Here is a 24,489-nt window from a genome sequence, read left to right as displayed (position 1 = left end):
CTGTTTTCTAGATTCTACCACACACATTTTCTGGTGGTAATGAGTCATTGGGTCCTCATGCAGACACTCCATGATGCAAGAGGTCAGGGTGCAGAGATTCCCTGAGAATGAATGAGGGGTTGGAGATGTTGCTATATTTAGCGGATGGATTGATGGTGTAGAAAGACAAATAAGCAGAGTGGTCTGGGGACAAATGATAAGGAAGGGACCATAAACAAAACGACCCCTGACAACAGCGATAGCATATCTCCGGCTGTTGTATACAATGAGGAGGAGAAAGACATTAAGGTGAGCCTAGGTGAAGAGAGAGAGAGAGAAAAGAGAAAGAGAGAGAGAGAGGAAGAGAGAGAAGAGAGAGGAGCTGAAGAGCTCAGCTGAATGGTGTGGGTGGGAGAGGGTGAGACCTGGGGAGGGGTGGGTGGCAGAGTGAGAGAGCAAACAGATGGAGTCAGGAGTCAGGCACGGGGTCATGCAGAGGTCACAGGCTCAGCTCAGTTTATAGCGTCGACGGCGGCGTTGGGTTAGCAGGTAGTTCATTTCCACCAGTTGGCTAGCCACCAATCAGCTCTGCTAATGAGGCTCCATGATTACGGTTCGGCAGGTAGCGGCGGCCGCCTGCCTCCATTCAGTCCTTTTGATGTCGGGCAGATAGACGTCGTGCCAATGCAAATGACATCCTCCTGGAGCTCTGCTAGCGAACGCTCCCGAAGAAATGTGTGGACTGAAAAAAAGAGAAAGAAATTGGACTAAAAAAAACACACAGATAAAAATGTTGAGAGATGGAATTATATTTGCAGTCTGGCCCTAATGCAAAGCGATGTGTCATTGCCAAAAATATATTTAGAGAACCATTTCATTAACGGGGGAATGCTCTTAACCAGCAGCAAGATGAATTTAGAAAACTGTGTCACCGCTGTTACTTCTGGTTCTTGACAGACAAGTGGCACTTCCTGCATTTTAAAGGACAAACTGTTTTTTGCGTAGTGAACGCAGTTTATATTGTCAAAACCACACAAAATCAGTTCCTCTTTCTATATCCTCTAAAGCTTTTCATGGGTAACCTGTGTAGAGACGCAATTCTTTAGAAATAGGAACAGAAAGGTGATATGATTTACAGTAATGGCTTAATGTGGGTGTTTTTATTTGGTGTGTGTGTGTGTGTGTGTGTGTGTGTGTGTGTGTGTGTGTGTGTGTGTGTGTGTGTGTTTGATGACCGTAGGAGCTTCTCTGAGTTGTACCAAAAGGCGATCCAGGACGCCGAGGCCAAGTCCGGTGAGGGCCAGTCAGGTGAGGCCTGGGTGCTGGACGAGCGAGAGGATGACGAGGAGGAGGAGGAGGAGGAGGAGGAGGAAGAAGAGGAAGAGGAAGAGGAGCAGACGGTGGGCGAGAGGGTGCAAGGAGAGGGCAAGGAAGCCGAGCCAGCGGATCAAGTGGACGGGACGGACGGCAGCAGCGGTGCGGCCCCACGGCCCGGCCCCACAGGCATGGACCTGACCAGCGGTGAGGGAGGCCCCGGGTCCCTGCTCTCCCCACCCAGCCTACCCCTCCTGAGGGCCACCTCCCTGCAGGACCACCCCCTACCCCCGGCCCCAGAGATCACCCCCTCCGCTCTGACGCGCAGCTACTCCCTGGAGAGACACCCACCCGGCCAGGACCTGCTTGACGGGTATGGCAGCTTCCCCCCTCCCCTACCCCACCCCCCTCCCCTACCACACTCACCCTATGCTAGAGCAGCAAAGCCCCACCCCACACCCCCTCCTCTCTCTTATATCACCCAGGGCTAAAGTGTTCAGGCGTGAGCTGGTATGTGTAAGATTTGAAAATAGGCAATGAGACTACAGTATATATGGCGTCCTTATAAATGTCTGATAACTTCAGGCACAGATATTGGTATTGCTTTAGGCCCTGAACACCATCAAACAGCTTCTAAAGCCACGTCACGTTTTCCCCTGCCATTACCACCCATGGATGTTTTTTTTCTGGACTTGATTAGTGAACAAGGCAGGCAGTAATCAGTCAGTAATCAGTAGGAATGTTTGTCTTTCTGTGTGTTTGAGAGAGAGACAGAAGAGCGAGAAGAGGAAGAAAAAAGATATTTTCATTTCACTGTATGCTTGTCTTTTATTGTGTGTGTGTGTGTGTGTGTGTGTGTGTGTGTGTGTGTGTGTGTGTGTGTGTGTGTATGTGTTGAACAGGCATGTGTATGACAACGTAGCCGTGAAGGTGGACAGGCACATCTACGAGAACCCTGGGGAGCTGATGGATGCTACGCCTGACCTCATCCTGGCTGTCAAACCCAAGATGACTCTGGAGGAGGACGGACAGCAGAAACAGGTCACACACACACTCAGACACACACTCAGACACACACACACACACACACACACACACACACATACACACACACACACACACACACACACACACACACACACACACACACACACTCAGACACACACACACACACACACACACACACACACACACACACACTCAGACACACACACACACACACACACACACACACACATACTCACTTTCTGTCTTTCACACACACACATACACACACATACACACACACACACACACACACACACATACTCACTCTCTCTCTTTCATACACACACACACACACACACACACACACACACACACACACACACACACACACATGCAGAGTGAGTGAGAGAGAGAGAAAAAGAGAAAGAGAGAGAGAGAGATTGTATATATTGAGGGATAGACAGAGAGAGAGAAAGAGAAAGAGAGAGAGGGAGGGACTCATACAGAGAGAAAAGGAGAGAGAAAGAGAGTGATGTGATTTCATACATTCACCTTATGGGCGTATTGGCAGAGGAGAAGAGGAGCTGCGTTTCCCCTGGAGCTCTGTTCCTCTTACTGTAGTGCTTCATTACAGTTTCCCCTGGAGCTCTGTTCCTCTTACTGTAGTGCTTCATTAATGTGTAAGACGTAGCACGTCACCAGCTCTGTCTGTCACTGATGATGACTCAATTCAGCCTTGCCACGGACGCTCTGCCTCTTCCGCAGCCTGTTTAAAATAAGACCTTCAATCTGTTTCGCTTTGTGTAGTACAACCTGGGCTTGTACAAAATACCACAGTTTATTTCCTGCTTTTGGCGGGCTTCACAATAAAGGCTATTGATGGACAAACAAACACATACACACACACACACACACAGGAAATCTAGATAAAGCATGAAATAGACATGGCAATATCAGAACATGTGTGGTTTTCATTACAAATGCTGAATTATCAGGTTCATTTCAGAGCTGTGTGTCTGTTGTAGTTATAGTTTCACAGTTGTGAAACGCACACAGCTCTGGTGTGAAGATGTGTCTGTCAGATAGCCGGTATCTGTCTCCTCGGTCTCTTTCCCGTCAGAGTGAGATTGCAGAGTGTCTGGCTAAGAACCAGTGGAAATGATAATCAGTGACTAATTTGACAGTTTGGTCATCACTCTTCGTTTCACTGCTAAATCCCTTGAGTAAATCCTCTTTCACTTGTAAATATTTCCTAATGCTTTGCCTGCCATTATTTGATATTGAGCGCAAAAGAAGTAGGCTTTGTAGGTTGAAAAGGAGCCGTTCTACACAAGTCACTGTGTTACACAATACTGGCTCACATTCCTGTCGGTCTCTGTCTTTCTCTGCGTGTCGTGCAGTTTGGCTTGGATGAGCTGAACGAGGAGAAGGCGTCGGCCAGCAAGCCCACTGCCCGCTCTGAGTGCATGGACCGAGCCGAGCGCAACTCCAGAGCCATGAGCCTGCACAACTCCATCACTAAGAGTGAGTTCCATCTCTGTCCCTCCATCTGGCCAGCTGTCCTGTTAACGCTCATTTATGCTCCCTTTTTGTCCTTATCTGTAAATTGTCGTTAATCGTATCTATATGTTGAGCATAAATAAGCCTAGCATTTAGCATTTAGCATTTATCATTTATCAACTCCAACTTATGGCTTGTCCCCTACTCTGTTCTCTCCTGTTCTATTCCATGACCGCTCAGGTAATATCTGTCTATTCTGTGGGTCATAAATTGATGCAGATGTTAAAGTGAATAGTTTTGATAGAGAAGAGCTGCTGTATTTGGTCAATTTAAATGAGAACCACCGATGTGTGTGTGTTTAGTGATGTAGTCTTTGTGGGTGAGCATGTGTCTCGCTGGCTTCGATTCTGCCGTGATGTGAGTTTCTTTGTGTGAGTTGTTGACAGGGTTAGCAGCAGTGGAACATTATCATATGGTTGGTAAATGTACTGTAAGTGGTGGTTTTGGTGTGCACAGCAACAGCACAGACTGCAGTGGGCAGAAATGTGTGTGCCTGCAACTGAACAATACCCGTGCTGCCCAAAATTGTGTAATTGAGCCCATCTTTTGAGCAGCATCAGACCCTTTCTCCCCTAAAACCCCCCTTTCCACATAATCCAGCCCCTCCCCTGTTTCTCTTTGTCCCTGGGTCTTTCATCTCCACTGCCCTCGATCCTCTTACCCAATATTGTTCAGCACCCCCCGACTCCACACACACACACACATACACAAGCACACACAAGCACACACACACACACACACACACACACACACACACACACACACACAAGCACACACACACACACACACACACACACACACACACACACACACACAAGCACACACACACACACACACACACAAGCACACACACACACACACACACACACACACACACACACACACACAAGCACACACATACACACACACGCGCACACACACCCTAGTCCCTTGTGCTAGCACCCCCACCAGCTCCAGACTAAAGGAGAGACAGATGGGGGCAGGCAGGGCGGGGTGGGGACTCAGACTGCCCCAAATCAAGGGGTCCTCTGGGCCATCTGCTGCCCCTCTGCTGGGGCGGCCCCCAGGTCCGCTCCCCTCTCTACCCCAGACCCCCAGCCTCCACTGCTGCTGCTGAGTGAATGCTTGAACTGGCGTGGAGGAAGTGTGTGTGTGTGTGTGTGTGTGTGTGTGTGTGTGTGTGTGTGTGTGTGTGTGTGAGTTACTGTGACTGCCTCTCCACAGTATCACCACCGCTCTGCTGACAGGCTGAATAGACCGTGGTGCTGTTGTTGACTGCTCCTCATGGTTGAGGCTGGCTGTTCTGCTGTCAGTGTGAGCTGAAAGTGCCCTCTGGTGGCTGTATGTGGCTACAGCCAATTTTGGTTTGTTAGGGAGTGATGTAGGCGTTTTTCTAAGGATAATAAGATTTTGTACTGAACGTAATGCACTTATGATCACTGCATTCTATCAGTAGCATCAGTAAGCATCTTTCTGTGGAACTAGTCTGGAACACCTGTTCTCTTCCACATTTCATTGCTCATGTGGAAACATTGTATTACTCTCCTGTAAATATCATAACTTAAAAATGTGTGTATTTCTTCCCAGTTCTTTCAGAGACAACAGACTCTACTGAAGAGGAATGGCAGTCCATTTCTGACTTGGCCACAGCCTGTCGAAGCATCCTGGAGGCGCTGTCAAGAGAAGGTGAGATGTGAAAGGAGGGGTAGCGTTTAGAGGGAGCCAGGCAGGGAAAGCCCACGGGCCGGATGTGGCCCGCGGGCCGTATGTTGCCCATGTATGGTTTAGAGGGAGCCCGGCATTTGTTTCATCCTCTGAGATGGAGCCCATGAGTAAAGCTGTGGAGAAGCAGAGAGGTTGTTATTCTAGAGACTTCATTTCCTATAGTTTGCTATTTAATGGGCCATGTAATGAGACCTCTGCAGTGTTTCCTCTCATCCTTTGAGTGTGTGTGTGGGTGTGTGTGTGTGGGTGTGTGTGTGTGTGTGTGTGTGTGGGTGTGTGTGTGTGTGTGTGTGTGTGTGTGTGTGTGTGTGTGTAAAAAAGACAAACTTGAACTCATGCTTGCACCACTGGGTGCTGCAGTGTGTGGGAGGCTCAGGCGAGTGTGTGTGTATGTGTGTGTGTGTGTGTGTAGTGGGCCCCTGTAGAGAGTCTGACTAACACTGACTAATCCCCCCTCCACCCCCTGCAGACCGGAATCCAGGAGATGGTAGCCAGGCCTCCGCTGAAGCTCACGGTCTGACCGGGCAGTCCGATGCCAAGCTGAGGGACGTCAAAGATAGGTGGGCTTGCCGTCTCTAGCATGTGTCGGTCACTGGACTATGACCACCGAAGCCTTAACCTGTGACAGTTTCACTCTGAGTCAGTGTGGTTGGTGACGACAGTGTGGCGGTCATCATTGTTTCTCATTAGTTCTCTTTACCTCCCTCCTCCTCTCTCTGTGTCGTGCACACACTAACATATATCTATATACTGCACATGCACATATTATACTATTATATACATATGCATGCACACACACACACACACACACACGCACGCGCACACACACACACACACGCACGCGCACACACACACACACACACACACAGAGCTAACATCCCAGGATAGTCTGACTTGATGGGCCAAATGCATTGGCTTGATAACACTGACTGGAAATCAGACAGAAATCAGAGAGCAAATAGCATGAGGGAATAGGTTCACCCCAAGCCCACTGTATTAGAGGAGGTGATTTCCTCTCTCATTCTTATTCCTGCTCACCCCCACTGGTGAAGTCCCTCCATGTGCCCTCTGAGTCACTCTAAAGGCATGTCTCTGGCTCTGTCTCTGTCTAACGCTGCCTGACTCAATGGTTCCGTCTGTCTCTCTCTCTCGCTCGCTCGCTCGCTCGTTCTCTCGCGGTCTGTGGTCTCTGGGTGACCCGCCTGGAGTACTGGACTCAATCTCTTCTCTGTTACAACAGGATCTGATTCAATGATGGAGCATTTCTGTCTGTCTGCCTGCTTGCTGTCTTCTTCACACGCACAGCAACACACACACACACACACACACACATACACACATGTGCGCACATACAAATACACACACACACACACACACACACACACACACATCCCTATGTCACATAATGTTCCTGTCTTATTACTGTAAATTATATTATATACGGGCTGATCCAGATTGGCCAATCAGATTAAATATGCATCCTCTTCTCTTCTCTTCTCTTCTCCTCTCTTTCCTCTCCTGTCATATTTCCTCTCCCTCTCTCCCTCTCTCTCTTTCTCTCTCTCTGTAGTGACTCTCCTGGCCACCTTGAGGAGAAGGTGTCCCAGCTGGAGGACATGCTGAAACGGCTGCAGGATGACCTCCAAAAGGTACTGCCAGTGCAGATGGTCAACCACAGCCCGACCCCTGACCCCCATCACAGCATCCTGCCCGCCCAGTGATTCCCCCCCACCCCTTCCCTTCTTCCCACCGCCACTCGTTTCCCTCTCCAGACAACCCCCCCCCCCACACTCCCCACCCCCACTCCCACCCAAACCCTTCCCCTTCCCAATCCCTTGAAGCCCACCCCTTCCTTACCACCTACAAACCAGACCCTGATTGCTACATTACTGAGCCAATCAGACAGAGGGATATAGTGGTAGGGCGGGCCAAGCAAAAGAAACCTGTCTTGTCATTGGGCAGGGTGAACAGAGGAGATGATGAGAGAAGATGGCTGGAGGGACACTGGGCAGCCATGCTCACTCTCTCAACACTAAGCGACCAGTGGCAGTCGAGGCAAGTACACCACGAGCATTTCTCCTCCGTTGCGCTTCAAAAACAAAAACGAAAAACAACCCCCCCCCCATCTCCTCCTCTTCAATAACACATCACCAGATTGCCTAGTGAGTAGAGCTACTAAAGCACACCCTCACACCCACACACTCACACACACCAAGACAAGCACTCCTAACATGCCGTGGAGTATTGGAGAGCAGATTGGATATGAGCAACCTCCCTCTGTCATGAGAGACACACCAACACACACACACACACACACACACACACACACACACACTCACACACACTCACACATTCCCACAGTTCTACCAGGTAGGGGGTTGAGGCGGTAGAAACGCAGTGACGAGAGACTAAAAATACACACAACTCATCTGCAGCCCACACGACTTACACGAAAAAGCTCTATGCTCAGGAGGCAGCTCCCCCAAGCTTTTACACCTTGGTGCTAAAATGGGAATGACAGAGAGGCGAAGAGAGAAAGAAAATGAGAGAGAAAACACAGCACCATGTATTTTTTAAATCCCTCTCTCATTGGCCACCAGGTGACACTTAAGTAGCTAAGTCATTTCCAATTCAGCAATAGGGCACGGTTCCACTTTCTCGCACCAAATTTCCCCCGAGAAGACACAGTGTCAGTGGAAGACCACTGCTAAGCAGGAGGCCACAGTATCCAATCTAGTGTGCAAGGCTCCAAGGATTTAAGTGCAAATGCTGTTCTCCCCACTGGGTTCCTGAGCCACAGTTCTAGAATCCGGCAAACCGAACTTCTCTATAAGAACTCCTCAGCCCTCTAAAGTGCCTCTAACAAGTCCTAACCCACTTTCTTCTCCGTAACCACTTCCCTTTATGGTGACTCACCATTAACATTGTATTATCATCAATCTAGAGACACATATACAGGAAATATCACATGCATATTACGAAATGTCACATGTATATGTTATGAAAGACCAATGAGGCATTATGACATGCATGTGTATGGACTTGGTCTACCAGAGGAGACTGTATGGGACAGTCTGTTTCGAGGTCATGTCCACTGGCTAGCCTGCACCTGGGAGAGTGAGCACGGTTGCCCATGGAGGGTTCCACAGTCCTTCAGAACTAAGAGACTCCATTGCATATACAGCTGGCCTAGTATACACGTAACCTGCTCAATGGATTTAGCACTAAAGAATTCTCTGACTGAAATCCAAACATCTAGCAAAATGTCCTCCCTCAAAGCTTCTTTTCCTGATTGTTATGAAATGTCTCACATAGCGGGGGGCATTTTCTCATACATTTCTCATGCCATCCGTCCAACGCGCTGGCAAGGGTTAGATTAACTGCCCAGATTGATGATAATACCCATCTAACCTCATCTACTCTGTCATTAAGCTTCATCTAATAAGAACTCAGTGATCAACCAGTCAGTTTCCTCACATGTCAGAGCTACAGTATGGCTAAGAAATTGCCCTCCACTTGTATGTTATGTACAGTTGGACCTTATATTGTGAATTTCCCTGAAACTATGGCATGTAAATTACACTATGCCATACAAATTACACTATGCCATACAAATTACCGGTACCCTATGGCATACGAAATCATTTATTGTAGTAAATCTAAATGGAAAGCATGGAGTAAATGGTGAAAAGCAGTGATTTGGATACGCTGCCTTAGATAATGGATTTGACCCCTTAAAGCTGCTGACGTTTCCTGTAGCTCTGGTTTGTCTGTCGTGTACCATCTCTCTCTGTCTCCCCATCACTTCATTGTCCACTTCCTGTCCACTTTCCTGTCCCTCATGCCCGTGTCCTGGGTCCTGCTCATTTATAAAGCCACGTGTCCCCCTTCCTCTCCCTATGTATAGATCGGACAGGAACGGGGGTGACCTGGCCTAAACTTGTCCAGTTCGCTCTTCCTTCCTGTGAGAGATCACAAAGGAAAAGGAGAGAGGACAAATAAGCTCTTTTTTAGTGTGTGTGTGTGTGTTTGTGTGGGAGGGGTGTGTGTGTGTTAGGCTCATGAAAGGCTTACTGTGGAATACAAATCTGCAAGTTATAGCGATAAAAAATGCAAGATGAGGGTAATTTGACCTCTCTGTGGATTTCCACTGTTCTCATGCATCCCTGCAGTGTAACTAGGCTGGACTGCTTAACTAGAAATGATTAATTACAGTCGTGTTGCATTGGGAGATTATGGTTTCCTATTTCAGGCCTGATTACAAACTTTGTGCACATATATGCAATATGATAATAATCAGGTTTTCCTTTGAACATTTGAAATGATTGTGTTCACAGTAAATCTTTCATTAAAACCCTGTATATTTTCCATCTGTGTATGTACCATTTTCAGCAGCCAAATCACCTATATAGAACTGTGTGTGGAGGGGTTGGTAGTAATGAAGGGGTTGTTCAGTGTATGTGTGTGTGTGTGTGTGTGTGTTTGTGTTTGTGTGTGTGTGTGTGTGTGTGTGTGTGTGTGTGTGTGCGTGTGTGTGTGCGCGGGCGCGCTTGTCTATCTGATATACCTCCTCTATGTTGGAATTGAAAGTGTGAGGGTGGGTGTGTGTGTGTGTGTGTGTGTGTGTGTGTCTGTGTGTGTCAGCTGTAGAGTCAAATTTGGCAGTATAAGATGTCCTGCCTCTCCTCCCTCCCTTCTTCATCTTTCTCTGTCTCTGTCCATCTCACCACACTCATCCTCTTTTAGTCCCTGTCCTCCCTTTCCTCCACCCCTCCCTCCCCCCAACCCCTTCCCCTCTCTGCCCGTGCGGGAGCTCTTATGGTGGGCTGTTCTTGTGTGCCGCTCCCCTGGCAGGAGAAGGAGGACAAGGCAGTGCTGCAGGCAGAGGTGCAGAGTCTCAGGCAGAACAACCAGCGGCTGCAGGAGGAGTCCCAGAGCACCGTGGCGCGCCTCATCAAAGTCACCGAGCTCTTGTGCAATGTCAACAAGCCCTGCTAGCCTCGCTGCCGCTGCCGCCGCGGCAACCGCTGCCACAGGGACCCCTCCCAATCCAGCAGCCTGCTTCCCAGGACCTACTTCCATAGGCCCACACTGATACACACACACACACACACACACACACACACACATATGAGTGCAGTCAGTGCACGCTAAACAATACAAAACAAAACAAAATAAAAACTGCTAGACTTGCTTAGCCCAGCAATCCACCAACCAACCAACCAAACAAGCAACTAAACAACCAAACTATTCACATAGCTCTAGCAGGCCCAGGTGGCGGTTGACTCTGAAACGATTCCAAATGAGTCCACTCCTGACCTGCGCCAGGTCTGGGCCAGATTAGTGCCGCAACCTGAAACCATCTGGGATGCATGGAGATGCCGTGTGCAGTGTGCTGTCCTACGTTCAGACAGCTCATAAATGCCTGCCCAGAAGTGTCTCACTCCCCTTACTAGGCAGCCTCCATCCTTTATATCTCTTCAAACCCATGAACACAAAAACGCATGTATATATATACTCACCGTCGTAGGGAAGGTTCTTAGTGCAGACCACAGGCTCGCAGTAGATTATCAGTCTCAATTAAAGTATTTACAGATGGGACCTCACATATTTATTACACTTACATCAATTGACAAAAAAAATAAAGTTGGGAACAATGCATTAGCATTCTAATACATGCTATATCAGTACATAGGTATTATATTATGTCCTGCTACAGAATGGAGACCGTTTATTCTATTCCGTCCGCTCAGTCCAGTCCATTCAAGAACATTTGAATCCCTGTTGCTGATTGTTTAAACGGGCAGGGACAGGTTGAGGGAGGTTTCTTATTTCAAATAAGTAATGTGTACAGGTGTTTACGTATGGGTTACGTGTGTCCTGGGACCATAGTACTTATCGGTCCACATTACAGACCAGTGGGGCAGAATAGCATTTGTTCCTTGGGAAACTGAGGGGAACACATTGCCAGTAAAGCCAAACAAATAGGAAAATCGGAGCTGACAGCAGTTGCTGAACAGGTCTCTTGTACAGTATTGGTGTGCCTGATGGGTATTGACTCAAAAGTGGAGCTGAAAACAAAACTCATTTACAGCGGGCCCCCGAGCCCTTGCAGATGCCTGGCTTCCCCTTTACCTGTCCAATCACAACTAGGACTTGTCATTTCCTTTCCCTCTGCGCACGTCAGCCTAAATATGCAACGACTCGGCCTGAGATGAGGAGCGTTCTGCCCTGACCGAAGGTGTCCGGTGTCTTCTGCTCACATTAATACACAATCACACACACACACACACACACACTCTCTCTCTCACAAACACACAGGAACACAGCCTATGCTGAAGAGACAACAGTGAGGTGTAGCTGGAGGGACAGTGGCTCTCCCACTCTCTTGTATGGACGTGGTGCTGTTCTGGACAGACTTGTTCACTCGCCCCTGCTTTTCGTGGGAACTCTAGCAATGGACTGACTCGACCAAACCATGTACCAACTACCAAATCCTCTCTCCTCTGGCCTCTGCTACAGACCACACCATGAGTGTGTGTGTGTGTGACTGTGTATGTGTGTGAGTGAGTGTGTGCTTTGGGTGGGAGGGGGATGCTACCCATATGGGTCAGTTGAGAAACATTTCAAAAGGGATCGATTGACTCATGGAGAGTACTGGCTCTTTGGGGTTGGGATGTGAAGGGGAACCCTGCCTGCGTCACTGCGGAGATGGAAGTACAGGGGCCTGCCTGTGGGCCTCAACAGGAACTCTCTTTGTGCAGCCCTTGTGCCTGCCAATATCGCCCCCGGTGGACACAAGGGGAATCGCCAAACACAGCCATTTTGCTGCAGGACCGCAACAAAAGGAAATGTACTGTAAAGGGAAATGACTTGAAATTGTGTGGTATTTCTTCAAATGAACAATTTAACTGAGCCATTTTTTATTATTATGAGTGTCATTATGTTTGCGCTCCTACTTAAAGGGACATTTTATTGTAAAAGGAACTCAAAAGTCTGTTATTTTATGCCTAAGAAGCACCGCACTTGAAAAGAAGCTGAAGAGAGAAGGTGTTTTTCCCGTGGTGGTCTGCTGGTTGGTCTGCGTTTGTTTTTGCTCACACTGGCATGGCCTTCATTTGGTTATAGGAACACAGTACATGTGTGGCTTTACCCATTTTGCTTTTGCCTTGTTGAAAAATGAGTGGATTCTCACCCCTTACCTCACCTTCAGGTTCAGTGCGAGGGGGTATTTGGGGGAAAGTGTGTGTGTGTGGGGGGGGGGGGGGGGGTAGATAAGTGTCAGATGGTGGAGCCGATAGTGTACTCGCCCCCCGGTTCATTTACCCTCATCCCCAGATATCCTGCCTGCAGATGCCAGGGTATTTCACCCCTACTCACACACCCTGGCTGAGCCAGCACATACATACACACACACACACACACACACACATACACACACACACATATTGGCACACACACACATACATGTATAGACACACACCATCACAATCCATGATACAGCTACTCACAATCTCTGAAAGGGATTCCAAGCAAATGCTGAGTAATAATGAAATATCAGTGTATACTATATGTTGTAAATAAGTCTTTTACTTCCTCTTGTTGTAAATAAGTCTTTTACTTCCTCTTGTCATTTTTAAGTTTATTTTTGAGTCACTGTGATTAACCGGTACCAGCAGAATAAGATAAAATATTAAGATTAAATTATAAAATCTATATCTTTATCTCTATGTGAAGACATGTACAGCTGAATGGCTCTGTGTGATGAGTAGTACACTCCAGTTGCGCACGCCCTCCAAAGCAAGGCATTTGTGCAGATATGTGCTCAAACTAATTTGATTGAAATTGTTGCAGAACGTGATGCTTAGTTGGGTTTAATTAGTGAAATGGCCTTGTACAAGATTTCTATTATGTTTGACTTTGTGCTGTATAGTTACATAGATTGTAGGAGGTTGTTTTAAGCACGAGAATGCACCAAGCAACTTCCGGGTTTCCCCTTCTGTATGTGTGTATGTATGTAAAAAAATGTAATAACTTATTAATCTTGCAAATGTGGAACTCCTTGTTAGATGTCTTAGTGCTGAAGGGAAGGCTCAGCAAATCAATGTGCAACTGAACTGAAAGTTATAGGAAGTTTCTGTTTGTGTTCCTCCTGGAGATATTAGTTTGCAAAAGTCACATACTGTAAGTTAAATATGTCACTTGCAAAAGACATAAGGAAACTGTTAAACTATGTTTGAATATAGTACATTATTTTACATTAGTAGTGATAATATAAATTATTATAAACCTTTTGAGCTTTCCATTCAATGCTCAGAACCCATGTATCACAAAGATCTTGTATGTCGTGAGGTATGCCTTAATGGATAAACCTTGGATTTTCCCCCAAGAGGTTGGGGAAGATTCATCACCTATGGGAAAATGTGAAGGCTTAACTCTTAGATTTTGTGCCTACTTTATTAACAATTTATGGGGTTCTATTCATGCTTAGTTTTTCATTTAAATTTCACGGCATTTCAAATTGTCTTCTGATGTACAGATGCTCTTTCATAAAAATGATGACACCAAGCGACTCAATGAAGGAGTTTTCCAACGTTTTCTAGAGTCTTCCATTCTGTGTCATGACAAGAGTTGGCCTCTTCTTGGGACAGAAGGCCTGTCAAATTGTTGCTTGGATATTTCAAGATTGTATTTATCTCATTGTTGTTAACCATGCATTTAAACCAGTCACAAACATCCTGTTTAAGCTATGTTTGACTTTTTGGAGCGTTTTAGACTTTTTGATTCAGTGTTGTCATGTTATGCTATTACAGATTGTCATATGATTCAGTGTGATCTGTGCAAAACAACAAACATTTGCATTTTGTGCACTTTAAAAGTCCATAGGTGATGAAATGCCACTTAGTAGGGAAGTGTGAACGCTGCAAGCAGAGGAATCGAAACCACAGAACAATCTCTCAGTAACTCTGCCCTACTCTCAGAGCGGGTATAAAGTCTTATCTCAGATCCGATTTATAAGCCCCACGACCAACTGACCCCAAACTCCGCTCCTTAAGGTGTCTGGTTTAATGTTTTCCTTCTTCACACATCATGCGTCAGTTTGTGTTGGTTGTTTCTTTTTCTGTCATTCTCCCTCTTCTTCAACTGCTCTCACCTCAGTTTGTTACAGAAACTCCTCATTGAGTGTAGTACCTCAGCATAAGACAGAGAAGCTTCTCAGTAGTCACACGCAGAAGACGATGATGATGGTGATGATTATGGTGGTGGTCATGAGGATACATCCACCAAGCCTGTGCTCCTGGAGGGAGGAGCAATATCATCACATGGGCTGTTGTGACATGCGCAGTTGTGCAGGTTTCATAGGGGGGCAGAGGCATAGTTAAATAAGTTTGGGGGGGGGGGTGTTAGACAGTGCTGAGGATGCCTTGGTCACATTGAGTGGCACCCATACCACCCAAACACACACAGACACTTACAAACACACACATGCACACACACACGTACAGTCATACACAGCACTGCACAATACTCTGCCATGTACTCAGTTGTGAGGCCTGCAGCACAGTGGAGGAGACCAGGTTCACAGGCTGTGGATCTGACAACAGTATCAAACCTCTCCAGTTAGTCTTCTGTATGTCTGCGCAGATAAGGAAAGCGTTGGAAGTGTTGTTCATGTATTTGACTGGAGGGCTCCTGGCAATAAAAACAATCCTGTATCTGTACAAATATCTGGCCTGTGTTTTTGGACGTTGTCAAATGTGCCTTTGTGCGCTCTGAACAAACAAGAGCTCTGTTCATAAAATGTAGATCCCATCACAGTTCAGTAATTATATCCCCCCTCAATCCTGCACAAACCATCTCTCCCAATGCACTGCGGCTAATCAGATGGTGATGGTGCACTGCACACAGGGCCTGGACTTCAAAGCTGGAAGTGCTCTCTTTCTCTCTCTCTCTCTCTCTCTCTCATGCTCTCTCTCTCTCTCTCTCGCTCCTACATCAGACAGAAAGATGAAATCAAACATGGCAGCACCAAATCCCATTGATATGATAATGCCAAAAGTGTTTGAATTGTGCAGTTCTTTGAATATCATTTGCTGCACTACTGTCACCTGATTGTGTCAACAGTTGCAGGGAACATCCAGGCTGAAAACAAGCATTTTAGAGTTACTTATGACCAACTGTAATGTTTTAAATCAACTTGTATCACCAATAAGCAGTCAGAAGTAAAAGTGGATACATTGGCCAAACCAGTGGTATAAACGTTGGTATAAATCTTCCCAGTGTTAACTATTGTATTCTCATGGGGTTTAACTGTGTGGACTAAAACACAGCTGGAATTTAAGAAAAATGAAATCTCTCATTAGATTTTGAATCTCTCATTGATCTCTCTGATCGGCTTTTCCACTTCCAATATTACTGCACCAATAATACATTGGACACAGCATGGGAAACTACAGTACACTAGCACAGGCACAGTTGACACGGGGAATCACATAACTCTGGCACTAATTGAACTATGATGTTATGAGCTGGGGCTAAACAAGAGCTAACAAAACAATTGCAGAAAGTATGGACCTGATTTTATTTAGGTGGAGGTTTCATCTGAGCATTTTTATCACATACAGCAGCAGGCCCTATCTAAAGACTTTTCGATTGCATAAAAATTGATGTGGCGGATCAAAGGAACATGTCCACTGTGCGTGTAGCTAGTCATCTTTAGTGATTCAACACCCTGACAGGTTTATTAAGATTCTCATGCCCATATGACACAGAGGGAGAGAGAGAGACACTCACCAGAAGCTGAGACACCTCTGATTGGCCATCAGGATTCATTCATTTTAGAGGCAGATTATCATTTATAGTAGAAGAACTATCCATTTTGCCTTTAAGTCAACACAACGCAAACACTTCCCTGGATTACATCTCCTGGAAGGTTTTACTAAACAACCTGGCCCAGCACAGCACTTTGTCTTTCATACCCTGACACCTGTGGTGCGGCTGTTGACAACAATACCCCTGGCTTATGTCTTTATTTGGGTCTGGAGAGCTCTGCTGGATCTCCACGGGCCAAAGTAAAACGTGCCTCAGACATGGATCAAGAGCTTAAGGGCCTCTGCATGCTGCATAACGCATTTGAGTCATCAATGTTCTATAAACACAGGCATGGCGGAGAGAGAATTTCACAGTCTGGGCTAAAAGTGGGAGCGGGGTGGGAATTTTCTGAGGTAGATTGAAATTCATTTCATTAGCCTATGTCCGATGGCAAACGAGATTGATTCATGTGCATATCAAGTAGGTACACTTTTAATGGCATGTAATCAGGGTGTAGCGGTAAAATAAGAGGTGAGTAAACTATGAATTATGAGATCTCGGTGAGGTCTGAAGGCGTTCAGAACATGTTTGATGATGGTGGAGGTTATTGTCCAATGCTTAAAACAATACCAGTGGTATTACATGGTTCCTTAAGTGTTGAAGAGTGTACATATTGTGAATGTGGATAATACAGTGTGACTGTTAATGTTAAAAGTTGCAATTGGTGAATAAACTTTTTGAGAGGTGGATAAACTCTAATAAGAGGTGGATAAACTTTATTTCTGACATTTCAAAGGTGGATAAACTGTGTTTACTTGCTTTTAGCCTTCACTACATCCCTGCATGTAATACATTATCTGACGTAGATTAACGCTGATAAAATAGACCCTATAGTGCTTGTTTGATGTTTCCCTTTACAAATTGTTTTGCTGTCGCCGCCTAGTGGAATCCTTATTTCGTGTGCAAGGGAACCCGACCATTGGCACGACCTAAGCGCAAGGGTGGGAGTGGTGTGAGTAAAGGGGGAGAGGAGGAGGGATAGGAGCGAGATAACCGACTCACTACATCCACACTGACCCGATGATATGTGAGTAAATCTGCATTTGCAACTGTGGCTCGTTAAACATGCACAGTTTATGGTAGCTCCGACTGTTGCTTCATAGAACAACAGGCATTGTAATCTTCTGGATGTGTTTACTACCCGGAACAATGCGATAGACTTAAACACTGGGAAACGAATCAAGAGGGGGATGTATGAATATATAAAAAACTACACAGCACAGAAACAGCTAACCGAGAAGAGAAGTTTCCAGGAAGAGCCGTGAGATAGCCTCCAAAGTGGGAACGGAACTGCCTCTTGCTGTGACAGGCTATGTTCCGACGGGAGTAACTGAAAGCGACGTCGGGATGAAGGCGGTGCTCAGGACCAGAAGACGGCGGCCGTTCCAGCGGTTCTGCTGCTGTGGCCTTGCTCTGCTCGCTGTCGTCTGGTTCGCACAGGTCATGTACCTGACAGGTGAGTCTCATTTTAAAGTAATTCCCATATACCAATGTTGTCAACTAATCACGGCACAAGACTTAAATGACCTCCTGAAAACCACAGTTACAAAATACTTTATGAAAATTATCAATTTTGATTGGTTTTATTTATGGAGATACAGAACAAAAATCCAAAGGATAGCATGTTAGAGTGAGAAACACTCCATCATGGTCCCATCAGGATATTATCAATATATTTTCAGTAGCCTATATTTTTGTGAAACAAAATTCTATCTATTTGGTTAAACTAACAACATTGTAATTCAAGTTATCATATTCTGATATTCAGAATGCACCCATGGAAACATCCATTGTGGAGGGTTGGTGGGTTTGTCATTTTTGAGGAGATATGATGGTATTTTTGGCTTTCCACACTCTCAGCTCTCCACCCTTTAGATTCTCACACCTGCGTCACACCATTAAAACACCTTACGTATTAGGACTCCACTCACATCCCGAGATTCCCCCTGGACCTCAATCATCCACATCTGCTACCACCCCTGCATCACACTGGTGTATTGTAGGATATGTGCTACTTAGCGATGGACATCCTCATTGAATGCACAATGCAAAGTGATACTGGAAACGTGATGTGAAATGTGATGACACAACCATTGGTTGTTGATATAGACTACAAAAGAGTGTCAGAGGGGTTCATCAATCACTATTGGGATTTCTTGGAAAGTGAGCAAGAAGAGAGAGAGGGAAAGAAAGAGTACAATTACGAGAGAGAGATGGGGGGAGAGAGAGAGAGAGAGAGAGATGATTAATGTTTGGATTAGTGTCTCTGGAGTCTTAGTTTGTGTTCCCACAGCTCCTGCTGATTTCCATTATCGGTTCTCTTTAATTAGGACCTGACAAAAAACCTCAACAATAAATCCACAGGTGATCAGCTTATCCTTTTGATTTAAGGCAGTACACAGAAAAGAAGTCAGGAACTGGCCGAGAGTGCTGTAGGTGCAGTGTGTGTGTGTGTGTGTGTGTGTGTGTGTGTGTGTGTGTGTGTGTGTGTGAGTGTGCATATGTGTGTGTGCATGTGCTTGTGCATATGCGTGTGTGAATGAATGTGTGTGTGTGCGTGTGCGTGCGTGCATGTGCGTGTGCATGTGTGCGTGTGTATGCATGTGCGTGTGTGTGTATATGTGTGTGCACACCTGCATGCCTCTGTGAGTATGTGTATGTGAGCTTGTGTTTCCGTGTGTGTGGGTGTCGGTGTGTGTACCTGTGTGACTGTGGCTACATGAGTTGGCCTTCTATGTGTGATTGTGTGTGTGAAAGCCTAGGTCTCTACTGTGTAAACCCCTTCATGAAATGTTCAGAGGGAAAAAAACGTATTGCGGTTTATGTCCTCTGAGGTAATAGTCATTGCAGTTCTTACGGCCGGGGGCTCCTGCCCACTCTCTCTTTATGCTCTCCAAATCCATCATTGCCTCCATTGTCATCCTATTCATCTGACTCTTATTATTGCTCTCTCCATTCAAATCAGACAGATGGACTGAGATCATTAGGCTACTATTCAAATTGCACAATATCCACCCAGTACCATTAAGCAGCAGTCCATCTGAGTGGCATGTTAACACCTAAAGGGAGTTCTCTTCAGATTTATTCCGTGTTTAGTACTGGCTTAAAGCCATACTGCCGCTCAGATGCTTTGGCATGATGGAATATTAAGTGTGCAGCCCAGGCAGACAGATGAGTCTATTGTTGATTTGTGACAATGCAAATCCGCAGTGTGTCGATCATTAAAAAATGCATAAACAAGATATTCTTCTTCCTCCCCCTTACAGGTCTCCCTCTTCTTCTTCTTCTTCTTCTTCTTCTTCTGTTGTTTAGAGCAACTTGTCTGTGCTTTAAAAGGAATCTTAAATGCCATGCCGTGATCATTACCCACAGTCTTGTGTGTGTGTGTGTGTGTGTGTGTGTTTGTCATTACACATATGCTGTCTGCCCTGCCTGGAGCCTCATTAGAATTTTATGTCCTTCAGGTTCATCATTGGCAGACATGAAAGGCATTTTTTAAAAGCATATATTTTGGCTTTTTGCCTTTATTCTGACAGGATAGTGAAGAGAGGGACAGGAAGCAAGTGGGAGAGAGAGATGGGGTGGGATCGGGAAATGACCCGCGCCGGGCTCAAACCTGGGCCCCTGTGGGCACTTGGACCCAAATGTGGTATGGGTGCTGTAGCCAGTTGCACCACAGCGCCCCCCCAGTCACCCTTCTTTTGTTGTCATTCATGGCCAAGAGAGACACCAGCTTGTGAGATTAACTGATTGAACTGGGAGAAGTTGGTTGTGTTGGAGGTGGGTTGCAGAGTATAGTTGTGTGGTCTGGTGAGTCTGTGTGAGGGTGGGTGGGTGGGTGATTCAGAGGACTGATAGTCCTCCACGCTGCTCTTGGTATGGGGTCAATGTCATCACAACCCTGTGCAGGCTGCAGATATAATCTGCAAAGGTCTTTGTGTTGACTCTTTCGCCTTATATAGGTTTATGGAATGGAATCTCCAATGCAACTCATTGTATACAGAGACAAGCAAGGGACAGGGTATGCTGTGTTATCTCAGTGAGAGTGACACTGAACTGAGAGAACAGCACTGATATCTTTGCTTCATCTGTACAATTGCAATTATATCCATTTAATCATATGTCAAAGCAACACTATATAACAATTTGCCTCTTTTTGAGGTATGTTTTTCAAAGGTAACTTTTGTTGTAATTCATAAATGGTACATAAATTCATTGTAACAGTACAGTATGTGGTCACATGATGAAGAAATAAATAAACCCCCCAGACTTGTCCACTAGCTGTCAAGGCAATGTAGCCTACTATGTGTTGTGTGCTCCAGAACATCCCACACAAATGTGAGAAAAGGTGGTTTGTGTGAGAGCATTTTAGGTAGTTAGCCCGTTGTGTAAATACACACTTCAGATGTACACTGTTGACTGTAAGATTCTTCAACTTTCTCTTAATTTGCCTTTTTTTTTTCAAACACAGAAACAAAATCCTCAGACGAACTGTCCAGGCAAGAGTGGTCCAGCCGGAGGATACTTCAGGAGAATCACAGCATCACTGAGGAGCACCACATAGAAGAGCACCACTCAGGAGGTGAGGACCTGCTGTCACTCTGTCTCTCTCTCTCTGCTGCCCGCAGCCCCACCCCACCCCCACCCCCTCACAAGACACTGCCCATGACCCAGTGGACAGCCAGTGCTGGAGATACTGTACTTTACTACCTCCAGTACTGTTCTCCACTCAGGGAGAGCTGTTGGCACAGTGTTGGTGGACAGTCATATTTCGCTTGTCCACCTTTTTCAGTGAACAAAACGTGAAGTTTGGTTGCAGTTGAAGTGATAGATTGTGTGTGTATGTGTGTGTGTGTGTGTGTGTGTGTGTGTGTGTGTGTGCAAGAACATGTCCTCCTGTGTACGCAAACCTCCTCTCCTTTACAATTACACGGCAAAGGTCGTCTTGGACCAATGCTTGTGGTTGTCAGGAATCCATGTTCTGTAAACAGAGCGTCACAAACTTGGCAGCCAGCGCGAAGGGGAGAGTTTTCAACGGAGAGTGCTTTCAGGAGCATGCCAGGCTTGTGCAATGGAAGAATGAGAGAAATAGATAAACAGTAAGTAAACACAGAGGTGGACTGTTGGGTCACTAAAAGTCTGCTCCACACCATGCTTCTCCACACTAAGATAAGACTCATAAAAAAAGACACTTGCAACATTATCTTGGCTGGAAAATTCACATATTATTGTGTTACAACAGAAAACATTATTGGCCGTCGGTTCACTCTCTGGGTATACTGGAGAAAGAGTTTATTTCCATGTGTAGAGGAAGGAGGTCATTCATACTTTCAAACTGGGCTTGTCACAAAAGAGGCATGCAAGGGGATGCTTTTATGAACATTTCAGCGTCAAGCGATGACTAGTTCATTAGGACAGTTCATAAATGTAAAATAAATGCATTATGTGAATGACCGGAAATGTATCACAAGAGTGTTGAGACATGAACTGGGGGGATTATGACATTCAGTTCTTCAGCTTCTTGTGATATTTTGAAACCTTATGGAACAAGATCAAGAATGGTGTCTCGATTACCAAAATAAAACCACAAAGTGTTTCATGTCGGCAAACATGTCGTCGCCCCTGTTTTGCATGCATCTGCTAATCCACCTCTGGAAAAGTACCCAGAACCAGCGGGGAAGCTCTGTGCTCTCAATGGAGCACCTGCGACGCGGCGCTCATTTGGAATCTGTCCACCTGCCAGCTCCTGTGTCTGGGCTGTGTAACATTTGTCATCCCAGGAAAACACCTTGGCGTGTGTATTTCCAGCGGAGGCCTACATCAAAGGTGAGTTTCGCCGTCCCATTGAGCTGCCCTGTCAGCTTGCTGTGGGTATCCTGAATACAACGAGGCAGGAGAAAAAAAAGCTGGTGTTTCTTCTACTGCCATGTCACCTCTGGGGAAATGCAGATAGTGGAGCAGAAAGATGTGGATGTAGATGTACAGGGATAGCAGGACAGATTTCACAATGCCTGGCCAATCTGCCTCCTTTTGAGTTGATTGTGGGAGTTTGATGACAGGCAGGTTGACAGGTTGAAATCCTACAGTAACAAAAAGGTGAAATGAAATAACAGAAGAGTTAAGGTAACGTTGAAAAACAGACAATGGAAGGAGAGCATTGAAAGAATCAGCCATGTGATAATTTGTTAGCCTTGTTATTATGTACAGTTTATCCGCCAGGAGAGCCTTGCAATCAAAACATAATGATAGAAAGCTATTCTGAGGGCAGCAAGGCGGTCATCAATTCATTGGCAGTTATTCGTTTTGTGACAGAAGTGCCCAGAGCCACTAGTGTAGTAATCTCTGTCCCCACTGAGTGGAATTACTCCCTGTGATTATGTAACTACAGTCTAATCGAGCATCTCACTCTGCCCTCCAGGAATCTTAGCTGGCTGATTGGAGGATAATCCATCCTTCCCTCTCCCTACATCCCTCTCTCCCTCTCTCTCCTTCTCTTTTCTCTCTCTCTCTCTCCAGCTCTCTCTTTCCTCTCATATTCTTGCTGTCTGCTTTCTTTTGAAAAAAAAAAGAAGCGAGACGGCAGCCCCCATCTTCAGCCGAGTACCCTTTGAGGCCGCTGTTGCTAGGCAACTGAATGCTAAATTTTGAAAGTCTGTATTCCTAGCGCTCAAAGAGTGGAGCTTTAGACATGCCACCCTGTATAAAAAGAACAGATGAACAACACCAACAGCAACAAAAAATATATATTTTTAGAGGTGTCAATAATGATGGTCCCAGTGCTCCTTCTCTATGCTTGCTTTGGCAGCCAAACGGGCCATTTCATTGAACTGATGAATTTTCCATTGAGATATTTTGGTATATTAGTCACTCTAATAAAAAAAATCCCTTCAAAATCCTGCTGTATTGTCAAGGGAGTAATTCATCATCATTGAAAGCACAGACCTTCAGCATAAAAGGGGTGGTCTCATGAAATGTTTGGGAATCAAGCTCATGAGGGTTTTTTATATGTACATGTAGTCCCTGATATGTGACTTTTTCTTCATCACATCTCTCTCTCTCTCTTTCATTTTTCCCCATGTATAAATGTATTGGCTAGATGTCTGGTTTGATAGTACTAAATAACAAAACCTCATTAGGCACTTTGTTTCTGTGTGTGCTGAACAGGCACTCACTCAACACATCTAGTTTGTGAGATCAAGAGATGCAGAGCGTTTGCTAATCTCGGCTGGCATGTAATTTGGCCACCTACCTACTCACACAGCGGTTGTTACGTGATGGATGAGATCATGTGACATGGGAATGTGGGCGGAGATTAATGTGAGTTTCGCCTCTTTTCTGATTGCCAGGTATTGACCTTAATTGACCTTAATTTTCACCGGCTCAGCTTGGCGGTGAAGGAGCGAGTGAAAAACAGATTTTCTCTCTCTGCGAGGGGTCTGCCGGCAGCCGCTGGTTTGGTCAGCTGCACGATGGCGTGCTCTGAGCTCTGTGCTGAGAAGTAGTGCCCTCCTCACATACATACACTCCTAGAGGATATAGAGACAAAAATAAACTTTATGTATTTCACACAAACCTCAAAATTGAAAGGAAATAGAAGTGTCATGTTGACAAATGTAGCACAGGCTCTCTCTTTCTCTCATTCTTGTCATTTTGTCGTTCTCTCTTTCTCTCTCTCTCTATCTCTATCTCTCTCCACTGATGTCTGATACTGCTCTGCCGTGTTTTTCACTCAATATCTTAGCTGGATGCCAAGGTTTTGCTGATTGTTCGATCGATAACATCTCTCTCACACACTTACTCACTCACTCACTAATTTTCTCTCTCTCTCTCTCTGTCTCTCTCCCTCTATTTCTCCTTTTTCTCTCTCACGCACACTACACTCATACATCAGACTTAGATCTGGGCATAGCTATCCTGAGCTGTGTGTTAAAGGAAAATACTGTGCTGCCATTTTACATGCGCTTGCAGGTGCATAGGCAAGAACAAGATCAGCGTAGCACACTCCCTAACCCGTGAGTTCACATCACAGCGACCCTCATGCCCCCGCTCTGC

General features: G+C 45.8%; 2 protein-coding genes across 7 annotated transcripts in view; both read left to right on the top strand.

The window, feature by feature from the left end:
- Positions 1 to 12,829, top strand: part of sipa1 (signal-induced proliferation-associated 1) — a 41,792-nt gene extending 28,963 nt beyond the window's left edge. For 3 of the 5 annotated variants that reach the window (XM_076274567.1, XM_076274566.1, XM_076274568.1), the window contains exons 10-16: positions 1,220 to 1,666; positions 2,196 to 2,334; positions 3,681 to 3,804; positions 5,428 to 5,526; positions 6,035 to 6,125; positions 7,136 to 7,214; positions 10,420 to 12,829. In XM_076274567.1, coding sequence (XP_076130682.1) covers positions 1,220 to 1,666; positions 2,196 to 2,334; positions 3,681 to 3,804; positions 5,428 to 5,526; positions 6,035 to 6,125; positions 7,136 to 7,214; positions 10,420 to 10,563 — 1,123 coding nt within the window. In that variant the 3' untranslated portion in view covers positions 10,564 to 12,829. Of the gene's footprint in view, positions 1 to 1,219; positions 1,667 to 2,195; positions 2,335 to 3,680; positions 3,805 to 5,427; positions 5,527 to 6,034; positions 6,126 to 7,135; positions 7,215 to 7,527 lie in introns of all 5 variants that reach the window. The other 2 variants (XR_012984702.1, XM_076274569.1) reach the window with 2 other exon arrangements.
- A 4,622-nt stretch (positions 12,830 to 17,451) lies between these two features.
- LOC143111792 (sodium/potassium/calcium exchanger 3-like) overlaps positions 17,452 to 24,489 on the top strand; it is a 21,261-nt gene continuing 14,223 nt past the window's right edge. For both annotated transcript variants that reach the window (XM_076274051.1, XM_076274050.1), the window contains exons 1-2: positions 17,452 to 17,893; positions 20,909 to 21,019. In XM_076274051.1, the coding sequence (XP_076130166.1) occupies positions 17,785 to 17,893; positions 20,909 to 21,019 (220 nt within the window). In that variant the 5' untranslated portion in view covers positions 17,452 to 17,784. The remainder of the gene's footprint in view (positions 17,894 to 20,908; positions 21,020 to 24,489) is intronic.

Source organism: Alosa pseudoharengus, unplaced genomic scaffold, assembly GCF_046254945.1.
Source record: "Alosa pseudoharengus isolate Yale_2024_CS ecotype anadromous, Long Island Sound unplaced genomic scaffold, YU_APseudo_1.1 YU_APseudo_1.1_scf_8, whole genome shotgun sequence".
NCBI classification, from domain to species: domain Eukaryota; kingdom Metazoa; phylum Chordata; class Actinopteri; order Clupeiformes; family Clupeidae; genus Alosa; species Alosa pseudoharengus.
Note: the sequence above shows the minus strand (reverse complement) of the source record. Positions and strands in the feature narration are given on the sequence as shown.